The 17,699-nt window shown below is 33.8% G+C and overlaps 1 protein-coding gene across 1 annotated transcript in view; it reads left to right on the forward strand.

Moving 5' to 3' along the window:
• The window catches only part of Dnajc1 (DnaJ heat shock protein family (Hsp40) member C1), a 210,355-nt gene that overhangs the window by 159,028 nt on the left and 33,628 nt on the right, over positions 1 to 17,699 (forward strand). Inside the window, exon 9 of the mRNA XM_005325773.4 lies at positions 15,018 to 15,137. Within this exon, the coding sequence (XP_005325830.2) occupies positions 15,018 to 15,137 (120 nt within the window). The remainder of the gene's footprint in view (positions 1 to 15,017; positions 15,138 to 17,699) is intronic.

Raw genomic sequence — 17,699 nt, forward strand, 5'->3', positions numbered from 1 at the left:
GAATATAGGTGATCCAGCTAAGCTACTGCCCTAGAGCCCAACTTACATCAACTATCTCATGTGATAAACAAATGCTGATTGTTTTATAGATTGACATTTGCAATTATTTGCTTTGTAATAATAACAAACTAATTTATCTGGCAAAAATCAAAATTAGATGTTGGCAAGTATATGGAAGAAAAATAGGAACTCTTCATTGCTGTGGATGGGAAAGTATATTAATACATTTTCTTTGGAGAATAATTTGATGATGTATAATTATGAAGTTGAGCCTACCCATATTCTATTAATCAGAAATTCTACTCCTAAATATATACATTATAGAAACACACACACATGTAGGTAAAGAATTATTTGAAAGATGCTCATTGCAGCATTCTAGTAGTGAAAAATTTGAAACAACCTAAATGTCCATCAATAAGGGGAATGAGTAGATAAATAAATTATATATTATAGTCATACAATGTATGTTGGGTTAAGTAGTACCTACTCAAAAGTCTACACAGAACTTCAGAATGTGGTCATATTTGGAATTAGGGTCTCAATTAAGATGAAGTCCTACTAGGTTAGGATGGGCCTTAAAAGCAGTGACAAATTCCCTTATAAAAAAGAGGAGAAATACACAGAAATAACCACAAGGAAGAAGACCATCTGGTTACACAGCAGAAATTGGAATGATGCAGTGCAATCCAACCTGGAAACCACCAACCACAGGAAGAAAGACATGGAACAGATTCTCCCACAGAGCCTTTAAAAGGAACTAGTCCTGCCATCATCTAGGTTTCAGACTTATAGCCTCCTGAACTGTCATAAGGTAAAATTCTGTTGTTGAAGTCACCCAGTTTGTGGTAATTTTTTATGGCAGTCCTAGGAAACTATATATAATCAAATATTATATAGCAGTCAAAATAAATGCACTAGAACCATAGTATCAATTTGTATAAATATTGAAAATGTAATGTTAAATGAGAAGAGTGTGTGCCTGATGCAATTATGTAGTCCCAAGGCAGAAATGAGGGAGGAAGGAAACTGGCCTCTGGTAAGCAAAAAAAAAAAAAAAAAAAAATTGAACTGGCTTTGAACTTCATTATAAAAAATGACTAAAGTACACTGAAAACTAACAAACATTGCTAAAATAAATTAAAGAAAGCAAAAATAGGGCTTCTCAATGGTAGAGCACTTGCCTAATCTGAGTAAGGCTTTGGGTTCAACCCAAATAGGTAGGTAGGTAAGTAGGTAGGTAGGTAGATAGATAAATAGATAAAATTTAGAAATAATAAATAAATAAATGCATAGGTAGATAGAAAGACTTCTCATGTTCATGAATTGGAAACTAAATGTTATTAAAATGAGAATAATATCCAAAGTAATCTACAGATTCAATGTAATCTCCATCAAAGTAAACTCTCAACAAAATTTTTTTGAAAAGTTAAAGATGGGCGAAGAACTTGAATGCACATTTCTCCATAAAAGATGTACTAATATCCAAATAACTACACGAGGAATACTCAAGCTGTGTGTGTGGCACACACCTAGAATCCCAGCAACTCAGGAGGCGGAGACAGGAGGATTGCAAATTTGAGACCAGCCTTGACAACTTAGCAAGACCCTATTCTAAAATTAAAAAACAAAAAGGACTGTGGATATAGCTCAGTTGTAAATCACCCCTGGGTTCAAAAATCCCCAGTACCAAAAAAAAGAAAAAGAAAAAATCTCAGGGCTGGGGATGTGGCTCAAGCGGTAACGCGATCGCCTGGCATGCGTGCGGCCCGGGTTTGGTCCTCAGCACTACATACAAACAAAGAAAACTAAAAAATAAATATTAAAAACTTCTCTCTCTCTCTCTCTCTCTCTCTCTCTCTCTCTCTCTCTCTCTCTCTCTCTCTCTCTCTCTCTAAAAAAAAAAAGAAAAAATCTCAAATAGCTAATCATTAAGGAAATGAAATGAAAACCACAGTGAGATATGTGCAAATCCACTAGAATGGCTCTAACACCAACAGAAAATAACAAATGTGAAGGTGTGGATAAAATAGAATCCTTGTAATTAATAGTAGGGATATAAAATGTTTCAGCTGCTATATAAAACAGGTTGGTGGTTCCTTGGAAAGTTAAACATGAAGTTACTATATTACAGGCATATAACCAAAAGAACGGAAAATGGGCTCAAATACATGTACTCTCACGTTCACCATAGCACCATTCACAGTAGCCAAAAATGTGGAAACAGCCTAAATGTCCATCAGTAGACTGATGGATAAACAAACTATGGGTGTGTATACATTTAGAATATTATTCAACCATAAAAAGAACTGGTACATTTGTGAATGAACTCTGAAACATTATGCTAATGAAAGAAGCCAGAAATAAAAGGTTACATATTGTGTGTCTATTTTTATGAAATATCCTGAATAAGTAAATCCCCCCTACCTCCCTCCAGAAGACTATTTGAAAGTTCTGTAACCTTGGACTAACATTTATTAAGTATTATCCAGGGTCTTGAAGTATATCCTTAGAACCACATTTCATGTGCTCAACCTCATTTCCACCATCCTCTAATGTCAAACCTTTTTCTCTACTTTGAGACATTAGTACTTTCTTTTATTTATGGCATTTTGTGCTCCTATAATGTAATTTGTGGAATTCTTTATGCTTCAGAAGCATTAGGCATTGAGAATAATCTGTCCCAAACACTGTTCCTTCTATTTTCTTTTGGCCTTAGGATAGTTTTTGGTGTGGGGTGTGAGAACTGCTTTTAAGACTGCTACTGGGGCTGGGGATGTGGCTGTAGCGGTAGCACAATCGCCTGGCATGCTTGCGGCCCGGGTTCGATCCTCAGCACCATGTACACCACATGTCATGTGTCCACCGAAAACTAAAAAATAAATATTAAAAAAATTCTCTCTCTCTCTCTCTCTCTCTCTCTCTCTCTCTCTCTCTCCCCCCCCCCTCAAAAAAAAAAAAAAAAAAAGACTTCCACTGGTTTCGAAATTTCTGCCCTTTGCACAATGGCCAGAATCTTTTCTTTCCATCGTTCATTCTTACTAATGGGTCATTCATTCTATATAATTATTATAAGCTTGCTGTGTTTTAGGCACATTGTATTCTAAGATAATCAAGGAATTTGTTCATTGATGTGTTTATTATATCCAGTTTCATTCTAAGTATTGAAACACATGAAAGAATAGCAGAGTGCTTTATTTTTTATTATTTTTCAAACTAAAAAAAATCTTATTGATTTATATTGTTTTATATGTAATTAGAAAGTATATCAATAGCCAGGCATGGTAGTACACACCTGTAATCCCAGCTGCTTGAGAGGTTGAGGCAAGAGGATTATAAGCTCAAGACCAGAGTCAGCAACTTAGCAAGACCCTGTCTCAAAAAATAAAAAGAGTTGGAATGTGGCTTGGTAGTAAACCACCTTTGGCCCAATCTCCAGTGCTGAAAAAAGAAAGAAAAGCATATCAATAGCTAAAACTATAGACAAAGAATGAATGAGGAAGGAAGAAAATATAATGACAACTGAATATGCTTTCTTGAGCATAAGGAAAATAAACATCTGTGAGAGAAAAATCACTACAAATGTTAAATTAGGAAACAAATATGGCTGAATAAAACACCACATCTAAAAATGTTATTAAATAAATGGTGGCACATAATATGAGCATCATCAAAGAAGCCATGCTGTGATTTGGTCCCTGTGTGAGATTGGTTTTTATAATCTTGATATCCACTTCCCTCATCCTTGGAACCATTTTGCACTGGCTATAAGTAGATCTGGATGAAACAGGAAAATATACTACTGCTACCAAAAAGTAGCTCCTAAGCTCAGACTGTCTGAATTTTAGTTTTTCATCTAAAAGCCTCCTAATAGGTTTATGTTTGTGGTTTTGTAGATTTCAGTTCAACTCTCTTTGAACTTACAAAGGTTAGTAAAGACCTAAATAATATCTATTTTTGAAATTGTCATGATTTATAGGTTTTCCCTAGTTGTATTCTTATATCCCTTTTCTGTAGTACATAGATCTTGCCTTGTGAATGGTTAATTACCTGAAATTATCATGAGTTCTTTTAGTCAGTTCAACATGTGTTTTCTGTGTACCTAGTATGAATCTAGGACTTTGCTATCACAGAGTATAACAATACTTAAAATTATTTTCTAGAATAAAAATCATTTGTCTTGATCTTATAGAATTTTTAAGCATTTACATGATTGCAATGCTATATAAAATTGTAATCCTGCCTTAAATTTGTAGAAAAATTCAAAAGATACCCCACTTTAATAATTTGTGTGTTTATGTATACACACACACACGTACACACATAATTTTTTAAAGAGGTTACAGGACATAACATAAGATTTTATTTATTTGTTTGTTTATTTTTATAGTGGAACTAGAAATTGAACTCAGGGCCTCATGTATGCTAGACAAGTTTGCTACCACTAAGCTGCACCCTAACCCCTGGAAATGTATTTTTTAATGAAATTTCAATGATACCATCTAAATCCTAATTGTCTGTGACAACATTTATATTTGTAACCTAAAAAACTACTGGTGATTACTGGAGCTAAAATTGGGGAACCTGAGGTCTTCCCCTAGTTCCATTACTGGTACACATAGGAAGTTTTTTCACTTAAGACATTAAGCTCTCAATTTCTTATTTCTTAAAAAACAGGACATTGGACTAGATTGTTTGTAGTTGTTGAACTGAGTCTATTTTAAAATAATCTAATTCCTAAAACTTTTACCTTTTATGCTTGAAAAAGGTAATTAGATTTTAGTATACATATATGATCTCAGTTATTAAACTAAGAATCAAATGCTATTCCTTTGAATAATGTGATCTTTGATAAGTACCAGATGTACCATTGTAGAATATAATGGAAAGAATATGGCAGATTTCTAATTTCCTTTGTAGCATCTGCCAATCATATGCTCTGATTTTAACAACAGCAATAGCAAAAAATCTTTTCAATTTCTTTTGGTTTTAGTTTTTTTCCCCAGAAAGATAATACAAAAAATATTCTGCCTGAAAACAGAGGTCACATTTAATTCTAAGAGCTATAAATCTATAAATTAAAATGTCCCTTGAGACATGAAAACATTTCTTTGGTAGAATTCTGACTTTATTAAGCAAAAGAGCTGCACTTTGAGCAAAGTGGCCTAGTAGCTGTCCATTTATTTCTCCTATGAGTTCTTTTGTTTTTTCCTTAAAATATTCATTCAACAATCATTTGTTGACTGTAACATGCTCTAGGCATTAAGGATGTGAGAGAGTCATAATCCTGAACTTTAGGATTAGAATCTGTACTGAAAAAGTTATAAAAAGAGATCATCATAATAAAATGCAATAATTTTACTAAAACTATATAAAGATATGGAGGGAGGATAGCAGGAGTACCTAAGTATTCTTGGGAGTTAAAAAGATTTCACCAAGGAAACTTAGTTTCAAAAGAGGAAAAGTTACTAGGTTGATAATTTTGAATAGTACATTCTGGGCAGAGGGAAAATAGTCAAAAGGAAGAGAGATATGAAATGGTCTGAATATGTACAGCCAGTAGTTTTGGATATTTGAAGCATACTTAAGGCAGGGATCAAGAGGAAATAAAACTGGAGGCAGGAAGGGGCTAATGGATAGTCTTTAGATGTTATGTATAGAAACTTAGATTTAATTTTTCCTATAGGAAATTAGAAGTATTGATGAATTTTTGTATTGAATTCATTTGTGACCAAATCTGTGAGATGTTGGCGAAGTTATATAACCTCTCAGTACCTCTGTAAATACCTCTGTAGTAATAATATCTTATAGATTATTGTGAAGATTAAATTATTTCAAATACATAAAGCACTTGAGATAATGCCATAGTAAGCATCTATAAGAATGTCAGCAAAGCTTTGTATGATCTGTATTTTCTGTACCTCTTGAGTCAAAATCTTACTTATCCTGAATCAAGACCCAAGATTCAGATTTATTGTGATTTTGTTTTGCATTTTCATGGTGGCTAATAATGTTGAACAACTTTTTATGTACTTACTCTTTATATATCATCTGTAGAGAAATATCTATTAAGGGCTGGGGATGTGGCTCAAGCGGTAGCGCGCTTGCCTGGCATGCGTGTGGCCCGGGTTCAATCCTCAGCACCACATATAAACAAAGATGTTGTGTCTGCCGAAAACTAAAAAATAAATATTAAAATTCTCTCTCTCTGTCTCCCCCTCTCTCTCTTTCTCTCACTCTCTCTTAAAAAAAAAAAGAAATATCTATTAAGATCCTTTCCCCGTTTTTTGTTAGGAAATTCACCTTTTTAGTAGTAAGAATTCTTCTGTGTTCTGGATACCAGACCTTTTCAGATATTTATCTAGAATATTTTTTTTGCCTCAGGGAAATGTAAATCAAACACAATGAGCTATCACTCCACATCTACTAGGATTATTATAATAAAAAGGATAATAACAAGTGTTGGCAAGGGTGTGAAATTGGAACTCTGATGCACTGCTGATGGGAATGTAAAGTGGTATAACTGTTTTGGAAAATAGTGGTCAAAAACTAGAAACTAAGCTGGCTGTGGTAGTGTACCCAGTTACTTCTTGGCTGAGGCAGGAGAGTCACAAGTCCAGCCTTGGCAACTTGTCTCAAAATGTAAAAAAATAAAAAGAGCTGGGGACGTAGGTCAGTGGTAGAGCACTCCTGGGTTTAATCCCTAGTACAGCAAGGGAAGGGGAGAGAAGAGAAGAGATTAGGGAGAGGGAATGAGAGTGACTCCCTGCCATTAAATAAAACTTAACTTTGTTGTTGTTGTTTTTGTCTTTTTTGCCATGCTAGGTCCTTGCACATGCTAGGCAAGTGCCCTGTCATAGAGCTATACCCCCAGGCTTCAAGGCTTATTTTTAGTTTTAAGTAGCACAACACTGGCTTGTGACTCAACCACATGTATTTCCAGTGTTCCTGGCCCCATGATTTCTATCAGGTGACAGGCCATCGTGGCTGACACCATGTGTTTCAGCCTTGAGAACAATGGCTCAGCACCATAGCCAACATGGTCTCCAACTTAGGCCATGGGATTTTCACTTCTGATTGACAAGCTTGTATAATGGTGACCTTCTCTGAGGAATCCACCTTAATCTAAAATATCTACTCTCCCATTAGCAAGATAACATCTCCCAAAGTCTCATTTCAACATAAGGGCAAGAAGGGCTTTCCAGGGTGGGTAGGGTATTAGACTGTTCTCTGAGGACAATTCTCTCAGAGTAATAAAGGGACCAGTAAACTCTTATACAATCAGTGAGATGATACAGAAGAGGAGTCCTGAGTTTAGGAAACCCAAATCTTTTATAACAGACAGTATAGCTACTGTTCCTTCAGAGGGAGGCATTGTCTTCACTACATTATATAATAAAAATGTTTTCCTTTTGATTCCAAGGGAGCCATTATCACAACTTATTTGGGCTGCTTGCATCCTTTCACATTTTGGCAGTTGACTTCCCTAGAACCAAGTAATCCAAGAGAGAGCAAGGCAAAAGTTATGTGTCTTTTATAATCTGTGTTTAGAAGACACAACTCTGTTGTTTTCACTATCTCCTATTAGTTACGCAGGTCATCCTAGCCACTGTGGGAGGAAACTACATAAGGGAGTATATTAAGAGGTGGGAGTTACTAAGGACTATCTTAGAGACTCGTTACCACAATTTGATACATAGGATATTAATAGCATAGTTAGCTGAATAAAGAGTACATGGATGTGTCCATTATGGAAAACAATATGAAATTTCCTCAAAAAATTAAAAGTAGAACCACCATATGATCCAGCAGTTCCACTGCTGGGTATATATCCAAAAGAAATTAAATTACTATGTCAAAGAGGCATCTGAGCAGGCATGGGGGTGCTCGCCTGTAATCCCAGTGGCTTGGGAAGCTGAGGCAGGAGGATTACAAGTTCAAAGCCAGCCTCAGCAACTTAGGGAGGCCCTAAGTAAGTCAGTGAGACCATGTCTCTAAATAAAATATTAAAAAAGAGGCTGGGGATGTGGCTCAGGATTTTTGAATGTTATTACCACAAAGAAATGGTAAATTTTAGAGGAGATAGGTATGTTTCATCTGATTTGAACATTACACAATATAAACATGTATTGAAACATCACATAATACCCCATTAATATGTACAATTTTGAATCCATCCCATTTATTGACTTTTTATTTTATTTCTTGCGGTAGGAGTCTTGTTAAGGAAAACCAGGGCCTAATCTGACATGATGAAGATTTGGGCCTACTTTTTCTTCTATTAGGTGCAGGGTCTCTGTTCTAATTCCTAGGTCCTTGATCCACTTTGAGTTGAGTTTTGTGCATGGTGAGAGAGAGGGCTTAATTTCATTTTCTTGCATATGGGTTTCCAGTTTTCCCAGAACCATTTTTTGAAGAGGGTCTCTTTTCCCCAATATATGTTTTTGGCGCCTTTCTCTAACTATGAGATAACTATTTATATGGATTTGTCTCTGTGTCCTCTATTCTGTACCATTGGTCTACAAGTCTATTTGGTGCCAATACTATGCCATTTTTATTATTATAATTCTGTAGTATAGTTTAAGGTCTGGTATAAAAATAAAAGTATTTTGTCCATCTAGAACTAAAAAAATAAAATTTTTAAAAAATTTTAGCATCTTTTTTTAAAATATATTTTTTAGCTGTAGGTGGATGTAATATCTTTACTTTTATGTGGTACTGAGGATCAAACCCAGTGCCTCACTCATGTAGGCGAGTGTTCTACCACTGAACCATAACCCTAGTCCTTGTTTAAGTTTTGATTAATAAAAATAATAAAATGGAAGAAGAAAAAGAGTATAGGGGAACTCTACTATTTTTATAACTTTCCTATAAATCTAAAACTACTTCATAATAAAGCTCAAAGAATATTAAATGAAATAATATAAGTTACAGACTGAAAGAAAATTATATAATATATATATATATATATGACAAAGATCTTATACTCACAAAATATAAAGAACTCTTAAAACTGAATAATAAAAAAATTTAAATGGGCAAAAAGCATGAACACATACTTTATGAAATAGATATTTAGTTTACTGATGAACACACATAAAACAATATAACTTCTCTGGAAAAACACTTAAGTAGGTTTTTATAAAATTAGATATATACTTTCCTTATGACTTAGCAATTCCATCTCTAGGTGTTTACACAAGAGATGAAGAACAAATGCCACTTAGAGAGTTGTACATAAGTTGACATAGCAGCTGTATTATTAATACATAATAACCAAAAACGGACAGCAATTCAAATATCCATTAATAGGACAATGGATAAACAAATTTGTAATACAAATCTTTCCTGATGTGTGTTGTGAATATTTGCTCCCAGATATGGCTTTTCATTTTTCAAATCATTTCTATTAAAAACTCAAAGTTTAATTTTGACACAGTCCAAATATTTTTGGTTTTTCCATTTCAAAGTCTTTATTTGTACACAACTCCCTAAAACTAAGTAAAGGTTGCTCTTCAGTAAAGGAATAGAAGGGTAGGGGAATACCAGGGATGTTAGTTGTTTTGTTATAAGGGGCCTTTTGTTATAAGAGACCCCATTCATGGTGAGCCATTATGCAAGTAATAGCATAAATGGGCTTATTATAATTTGTAAATGAGTAACATATTTTCTCCAGAACCTAGAAGAGCCTAAAAGAAGTTGTGAGAGCTGATAGGATCAGTAGTTGTTTTTTAACAGTGGCATGAATGGAGCAGCCATCAGTTTAACCAGATAATTTTAAGAAATTAAATCAAGGTGGCAAGTACTCTGCATTTCGTGTAAGGCAGTGACCCATCCCCTTTTTGTTAGCTTCTTTGTATTTGCATGTCCTAAATAGTGTGCCAAATAGTGTATCTAATGAATCTTCTCAGAAAAGGGTGTTATCAGTGTCATAACTGAAGTAAGATATAGTTAAGTTCTTGCCTTCAAAGATTCTGTTATGGCAGGACTGTTTCAGTACCACACAACTACATGAAAATGTATTGAGTGCCTGTAGAATTGAAGGCAAACTGCAGCCAAGAGACTGTTGAAATAGACACTGAACAGACACATTCAACAAATCTATAAAGGCAAAATATTTACCAGCTTCCAATTAAATTGTTAATAATTTCAATAGTACTGGATACTGAATCCTTAATAAGTCCACAGTATTGAGGTTGAAGTAATCTACCATGAGGTACAATTCATTCTTCTAAAGTGTAAGAGCAGGCCAAATTGAGCTTCTTCAATGAACTAGCAGTAAGGATAACCCCTTTTCTAAAGAGGTCTTGTATAATGGATATTAGTCATTAAAGGATTTGTGTTAAGTCATATTGAGGCATATTAACCATTTTAATGGGGAAGAGGTAAGTCCATAGGTTCCATTTTATCAAGGCAATTTGTAAGTGCCAAAGACCTAGTTTTATTCATTACTCATTGGTCAGAGAGTTTGTGACCACTCTGGGATAGTTTCGGACAGTGGGTGTTATGATTATAGAGGATTTAGGCAAGATATTTGATCCGGTAGTTAAGGTTAGGTATACCTGTTTGTCCTCTATATTATATTCAGTAACTCTGCTAATATTATAGGGATACTTTGTTTAAATTTAGTGGATTGTCCAGTATTGATTAAGGCATGAAGGCTTACCAATTTTGGTATATTTCAACAGATGTTCAGTTAACTCAGAGCCAGTGTATAAAAGGCACAAGTCACTCCCTGCCCTTTTATCTACTTGTTGCATAAATTTTTACAATAAATTTGAGATTACCAATTGGGTCAGATTATAGACTTCTATGCTGGGCATCATAGCATACACCTGTAATCCCAGGAACTTGGAAGGCTAAGGCAAGAGGATCGCAGGTTTAAGGCCAGACTCAGCAACTTAGTAAGGCCAAATTTAGCAATATGCTGTCTCTAAATAAAATATAAAAAGGGCTGGGGATGTGGCTCAGTGATTAAATATCCCAGGGTTCAATCCCCAGTACCAAAAAAAGCTTTTTTGTTATAATTTCTGTTTCAGCTTTCTTTGTGTGTTTCCTCCCTGTTATGGACTAAATTTTGTCCGCTTATATTCATATGTTGAAGCCCTAGCCCCAACTGCATTTAGAGGTAGGGCCTTTGGGAAGGTAATTAAGATTAAATGAATGAAATCATAAGAGTGGGGCCTTAATGTAATAGGATTGGTATTCCTATAAGAGGAGAAAGACCAGAAATCCCCCCCCCAACACATACACACACACAAATGCATGCACAAAAGGCCATGTGATGACATAACAAGAAGGTAGCCCCCAAAAAACCAGGGAAGAGAGCCCTTGAAAAAGTTTCTTTTCCTAAGAATGATTAGTTTTTAATTTTGTCAATGTTAATATATCATTTGTTTACATAGATGTTTATCAAAGGTACCTAACTACTCAATTTTTAAGTTGGAAAGATACGTTGTATAGCTGAAAGCTAAATGCTTTCTAAAACAAAAAGTACATATTGAACATAGAGTTACAGAGTAGCAGATTACTAGATTAGTATTATGCCATTAACATCTCTATCTATATCTGATGTTTTAACTAGGTAATGGTATGTAAGGGTGCATTTTCTTGGGTAAAATTTTTGAGAATTTATGAGTTGGGCTAAACCTTCTAAAAATCGTTGAATCTGAATTAACTTATTATATAAATAATGATCATTAATTGGTCCTTTCAATAGAAATATTTCTCATTAGGGAGTTTCTGAATCTATTTATTAGATAAAAAGGACCTTTTATCATTTAAATAGGAAAATATAATAAGTATTTTTAATTTGTTAGTTTCTTTTAATTTGGCCATAATTTTTCATTGCCAAATAAATTGCATGATACTTTTAATTAACATTTTATGGTCTAAAGCTGTGAAAGGAAATATGTATATATAGGTTATGTAAAAATATAGTGTATTTCCCCTACAGCCCTCTACCCCTGTAGCCCAAAAGTGTTGGAAGATTTTCAAAGACCCCAAATCTTTGAATATAACAGGTTTCATGACAAAAATTCACCCCAAAGGGACATTATTTGATATTACAATTTACATTTCCCAATCATTTCTTTCTGTAGATATATTTTTGGGTTATTACATAAAAATACTGAATTATTTGAAAACTTACTTTTTATTTTGTATTCAATATGGAGATTTATTCCTAGAGTGGGGCTTTTCTGATGCAAAATTGGAATGCTTGTGTAGTCACAACAGCTGTCCCCACACCATGTGGTATCTTCCATTACTTTACTGTAGAGATGAATTTTTGGCCCAGTGTTTCAGTAATATTGGACACACATGGTTTTAAGTGGCAAAGCAGTATGCTTATGCATTCATTTGACTTTCACAGCTACAGTTGGCTCCAGATTAGAACAGAGAGAATACATTCACACCATGACCACCCTCATGGCTGCTGTAGTAGCTGGATCACAGTAGGCTCTGTTGCTTCTAAAGACACAACTAACTATTGCTGAGGAATTACACATTCACCAAAGTGCCTTACAGCTGTAGGAGAGAGAATAATGAATTGCTAAAAGGCTTCTCTCAGATTTCAGACTATGGTCCTAGTTATTATTGATCTTTTTAAAATATTAATCATAAAAATCATGGCGATGAAGAGCTATGAATCTAAAAGGCAAGTTCACTATGGCAGTAGGTGATTTTTCAAGATATGGATCCAAATATTTTATTTAAAATTTTCCCTTTCCAGAAAAAAAGGTGGAACTTTTAGACTCTCATTAACAAGGAACTAAAATCAGATTTTTTTTAATGCCCATTGTTCGTATATGTAGTATATTTGGAAAACCAATCTCTTAGGAATAGAAATTATTTTTTTAATTAGTTTATTATGTGAAACAATGATTTTTGGTTTTGACATTTTAGACAGTTTTGTTTTGCTCCAAAAATATGTTTAAGTTAACGCAGAAATTGGTTGATTTGGTTTAGTGTGAAACTTTATTGATATACTACATGTTTGAGTACTGTATCAATGTGTGTCTTCATGCAGTTTCAACTTAATGTTCTTCATGGTGTGATTTTGTACAGTAAGCTTATGTTTAAATTCTACTTAAAACTTACCTCTTGCATTTCTGAAACCTTTATGTATAATTATTACAGCTTCAGCTTTTAGCAGTAAAAATATTATTTCCTTGAAAATCCAATTACATTTCTCTAAATAGTATCTGAATAAAAATAATACTTTTTTTCTTAAATAAGGCAAAAAGAAAGAAAAAATCCTACACATAAATTTTTAAATCATCCGATATGGAGAATTAGATTTCTGATATTCATTAAATATCAAAGAAATTCCAACCAGACCCAATGTAGGCTACCTTTTTTATATAAGTGAATTTATGCATGTATTGTAGGGACCATGCTGATGAATATGTTTGAGGCTTTCAGTTCTTAGTGGATACAAAATAGAATGATTGATAAAATCCTCTCTACTATTGGCTATTATTTACTGACTCTTAAGTGGCAGGTTGTATTTATGCCAATTTATCTGCTTCAGGGAACATTCTTGATAGCAGAACAAAGTGAATAAAAGTAGTTTGCTTTGCAAATGAATGCAAATGGGAGAGCCTTTCGGAAAGCCCTTTAACAGGGGCAGTGCACTTTGATTATGAGTGAAGCTGCCATTTGGACATGGTGAAAAGAGCACGCTTGAACCATTGATTGGGGGAGACAGTAAAAAGTCAGGAAGGGCCCCCTTAAGCTTGCAGTGAGGCAGGCGGATGTCAGTGTGGTTAGAGCACAGTGGGAGAATGACAGGGAGGATTAGTGTCAGGGAGAAGCTTTGCTGTAGCTGTGGAGATAGTCCCTGGGGTCACTCACCTCTGACTGTTGTTCTGTGCTGATGGTTCTGTAATGCAAACTGCCTGATGTGTGCCTGTTCATTATCGGAAATGGTGATTAGAAAAGGTATTTGTTTCAAGATTTCCTTCCACCTCTCTCCCTTTCTTCCTTTCTTTCCTTGTCTTTTTTCTTTCTCTTTTCTTTCACTCCTTTCCTCCCTTTCTTTTCTCCTTTTTACATTAATTGATTAATTAACGAAAGGAAAATAAGGTAAGCATCCTCAATCTCTCTGCTGACTACTTACTTGATTATTGTTTTATACCAACGTGGTTACTGCCTATGATGGGGATAGCTTAGTGCTAAAATGTAATATAAAATAACCATTACATGGTTTTGTTATTTGATAATAATTTATTTTGCTTTGCTAAATTTTGGGTTTGACCACCGGTCGGGCTGAGTATAATGCAGAAAATATGGTTGCTGTTAGAATCTTTGTGTGGTTTTGTAATTTTCAAAGTGTTTTACTCAGTTTAATAACTTGGCCAATTTCTAGCAGCTCTTTACCTTCTTACAACAGATATGTTGCATTGCATGGACTAGACGGTTTATATCTTAGTCACATAAGTTTCTTATTTTATTTGTTCTCAAGTTTTGTAAAATGTTATCATTTGACAACTTAAACTTCTTGAAAATTTGTTATTTTTAAAATTGAAATTTTTTCCATAAAAAATCTTTTGTCTCATTTCTGATTCTGAACCAGTACATTTACTTGTTCGTATTTTAATTTATACTTGTAAGATTTTTTGTTTTCTATAAGGTATAATTTTTTTAAAACTTCAAAACCTTTAATAGTCATGTGAGGCATTTGTGAGCAGCACCACATTTCATAGGCTTTGATAATTAATGATTTCTCACTTTAAGGTAAAACTAAATTTTTTTAAAATGTCTTCAAAAACCTAGTTTTGCAATGTTCTTTCTTTCTTATTTGGTACATTTAGGAAAATTTAAGGCTGCTGGAATTTTGTATTCTAATGTTTAATATACAACTCAAATCTTTATCTAAACTTTTAGATACATTTTAGAGTTTTGTTTTTGTTTTTGTAGAAAGCATGTTATCAATAATTTGTTTTACATGCTTGTTAAATTTTTTACCAAGCATTCTCCCAATTATCTCTTTTATTTTCTTTAATGTTTTGCAGGCACCTGAATGGACAGAAGAGGACCTCAGCCAGCTGACAAGAAGTATGGTTAAGTTCCCAGGAGGGACCCCAGGTCGATGGGAAAAGATTGCCCACGAATTGGGTCGATCTGTGACAGATGTGAGTTCACTCAGATTTGCATTGTATGGAGAGTGACAAACCAGAACAAGCCAACTATGTAGGAGGCAGACATAGATGGGTCCTACATTGTCTTTGGAGAAAGGCTGCAATTCTTTGAGGACCTGGAAGTGAACCATTAATGAAATAAGCAAGAAGCAGATGTGAATCAATCCCCTGGTCCATAATTAACAGCTGTGTGAGGAATTCTAGTGTTTGGCCTACTTGAGCTACTGAAACCTAATCAGAGAAAAACAATGCCAGCTTTTGTGTTTATAGTGACCCTTTAATTGTGGAAAAGATAGATCTCAAACTGATCAGAATTAGAGATTATATTTCAGCTGGATCTTTTTAACATTATACAGATTGCTAGTGTATTTAGACAGGTGGTTTGGATTAATTAAATGAGCCCTAGTCCTATAATACAAAAAGAATGTTTGACTTTTTATTTCAAAGATGATACTAACTATTCATTTTGACAATCTGTGTGTCTATGTGGTATGACCACTCACACCCATGTATGGTCATTCCTATGTAGGTGTGAATGTCCAAAGCTAACATTTAGAAGACACAGTATTTACCTAAAAAGGTTTTTTTCTTAACATTTTAAGTGCTTTAATTCAGGAAATTTAGAGAATCTTTAGACACTTACATAATGTCTGACGTGGACTAAATACTTAGTAAACATTTAATTAAAATTTAGGAAAAAACATTTCAGTGGAAAAATTGATATTTTCATAAAGGATAATAAATATTCTTTACTAAATTTATTTTAAATATATTCTATAGATCTAAAAATACTTAAGGAGTTACTGAAAGCAAAGATTGTAAATTTCCCCTTCATTTCTGTTAATATGCTATCAGGTCTTTTTTTGATAACACAAAATTTTAAAAAGAACTGAAAATTTTCACTGAATATAGCTACCAAAAACAAACAAAAAAGCTGGTGCTATAACTTACTTTTCATAGTAAATTTCACTTTTTAAATTTAGAAACAAATTAGAAAAATTACTGCCAAATTTTCTGAGTATTTTTTCCGTTTTTTCTCTTAAATAGAAACTTCTTTGAAAACTTTAAATTATATATATGAGTATTATTACTACAAGGTCTTTTTGAAGTCACATTTTAAAACTATTTGAATATTTATAAGATGTTTTGCATTATTTTCACTTCACAGTTGAAGTATGATCATGGGGAAAATAGCTATTGTATCTGTAACAAAGTTCTTTTGCTGTTTGATGAAGAGACCAATACTTTAGTAAATAGAAAACCTTACAAGGATACCTTTCTTCTGCTTAGAATGTTGTTAGGATATGCATTTTATTTTCTCATTTTGAAGTATGTTTGTAAAAGGTAAGTTTTTTATCAATGAAAATCCATGGTTATTGATGTTTTAAGTCTATGACCCTACAGTTATACAACTGCTAATAATATAGTGATTTAAAAAATTACTAATTTCTACAAGGTTATAAAACATTGGTTGAAAGAGAGCCAAAACTTTTAGTTTAATTGTTTAATGAAGAAGTACATCAATTTAGTGTTTCCTTTGAAGACAGCACTAATACTAATTTTGTATGTAATATTTTTAGTTAATGCTAAAGGGAGATAGGAAATTGAGTAAAGTAATATTTTAAATTAATTTGTTGTCATTAAAATCTGATTAAATTTTTTTGTATTTTTTAGAGGAGAGAAAGTTTTTAAAAATACTAAGAATATGCCTGATACAACCACAGAACCTCATAGATCTAGAAAATCTATACTTAATTTACAAGAGTAGTGTTGATACAAAGACATCTTTTCAAATTTTTTGCAAATTCATCCTGTGTTTCTTTTCTTTTTTTTCCTGTCTGTAGACCTCCCTAAGGGAGACTTGTTTTATGCCTGCATGGAAGTGGCAAATGTGACTTTTTCAGTTGTTTGCATGCACATGCCAAGTATTAGGTCTGTTTTCATAATATCAAAAGTACCTTAGAAATAGTTAATGAACCTAAACTTTTGTAACACCAAAAAATTGCCACTGTAAATTTTCTTCTGTGTCAGGATTTATCACATTGCATTTCACACTGTATTTTTATCTTGTGAGCATCATCTCTGTAGCTGCACTGTACATTTCATTTTAGTAACTGTGCACATGCAGGCACACACACACACACAGTATGAATTACTCTAAAAGAGAACAGGTGTGCAAAGACTCAGAAAACTCCTTTCAGGGATGACTTGTGAATCACATTGAAGCACCTGAATGGGTTCAGCTAATAGAGTTCCTTCAGTAAAATGTTAAGTGAAAGTTAATCACACTTTAAAAGAACACTTAGGCTTCTTTTTGGCTTACGGTGTTAATCAGGTTTGTTTTCAGTAAGTATTTGATTATGAAAAAGAAACCAGGTTCTCTCCCTTTACCTCTGTATATTGACTGATCACCTGACCGGCTTGCCCCTGCACTTCACAACTGTCCTTTGACCTGGTTTCCTTGCAGAATTTGTAGCTTCAGGCTTGCTTCTCTTTCCTTCAAGAAACAATTAACCTTTGGGGGGGAAGACAGTGGTGGAATCTATATGGTTCTTT

The sequence above is a fragment of the Ictidomys tridecemlineatus genome, chromosome 10 (genome assembly GCF_052094955.1).
Source record: "Ictidomys tridecemlineatus isolate mIctTri1 chromosome 10, mIctTri1.hap1, whole genome shotgun sequence".
In the NCBI taxonomy this organism is placed as follows: Eukaryota; Metazoa; Chordata; class Mammalia; order Rodentia; family Sciuridae; genus Ictidomys; species Ictidomys tridecemlineatus.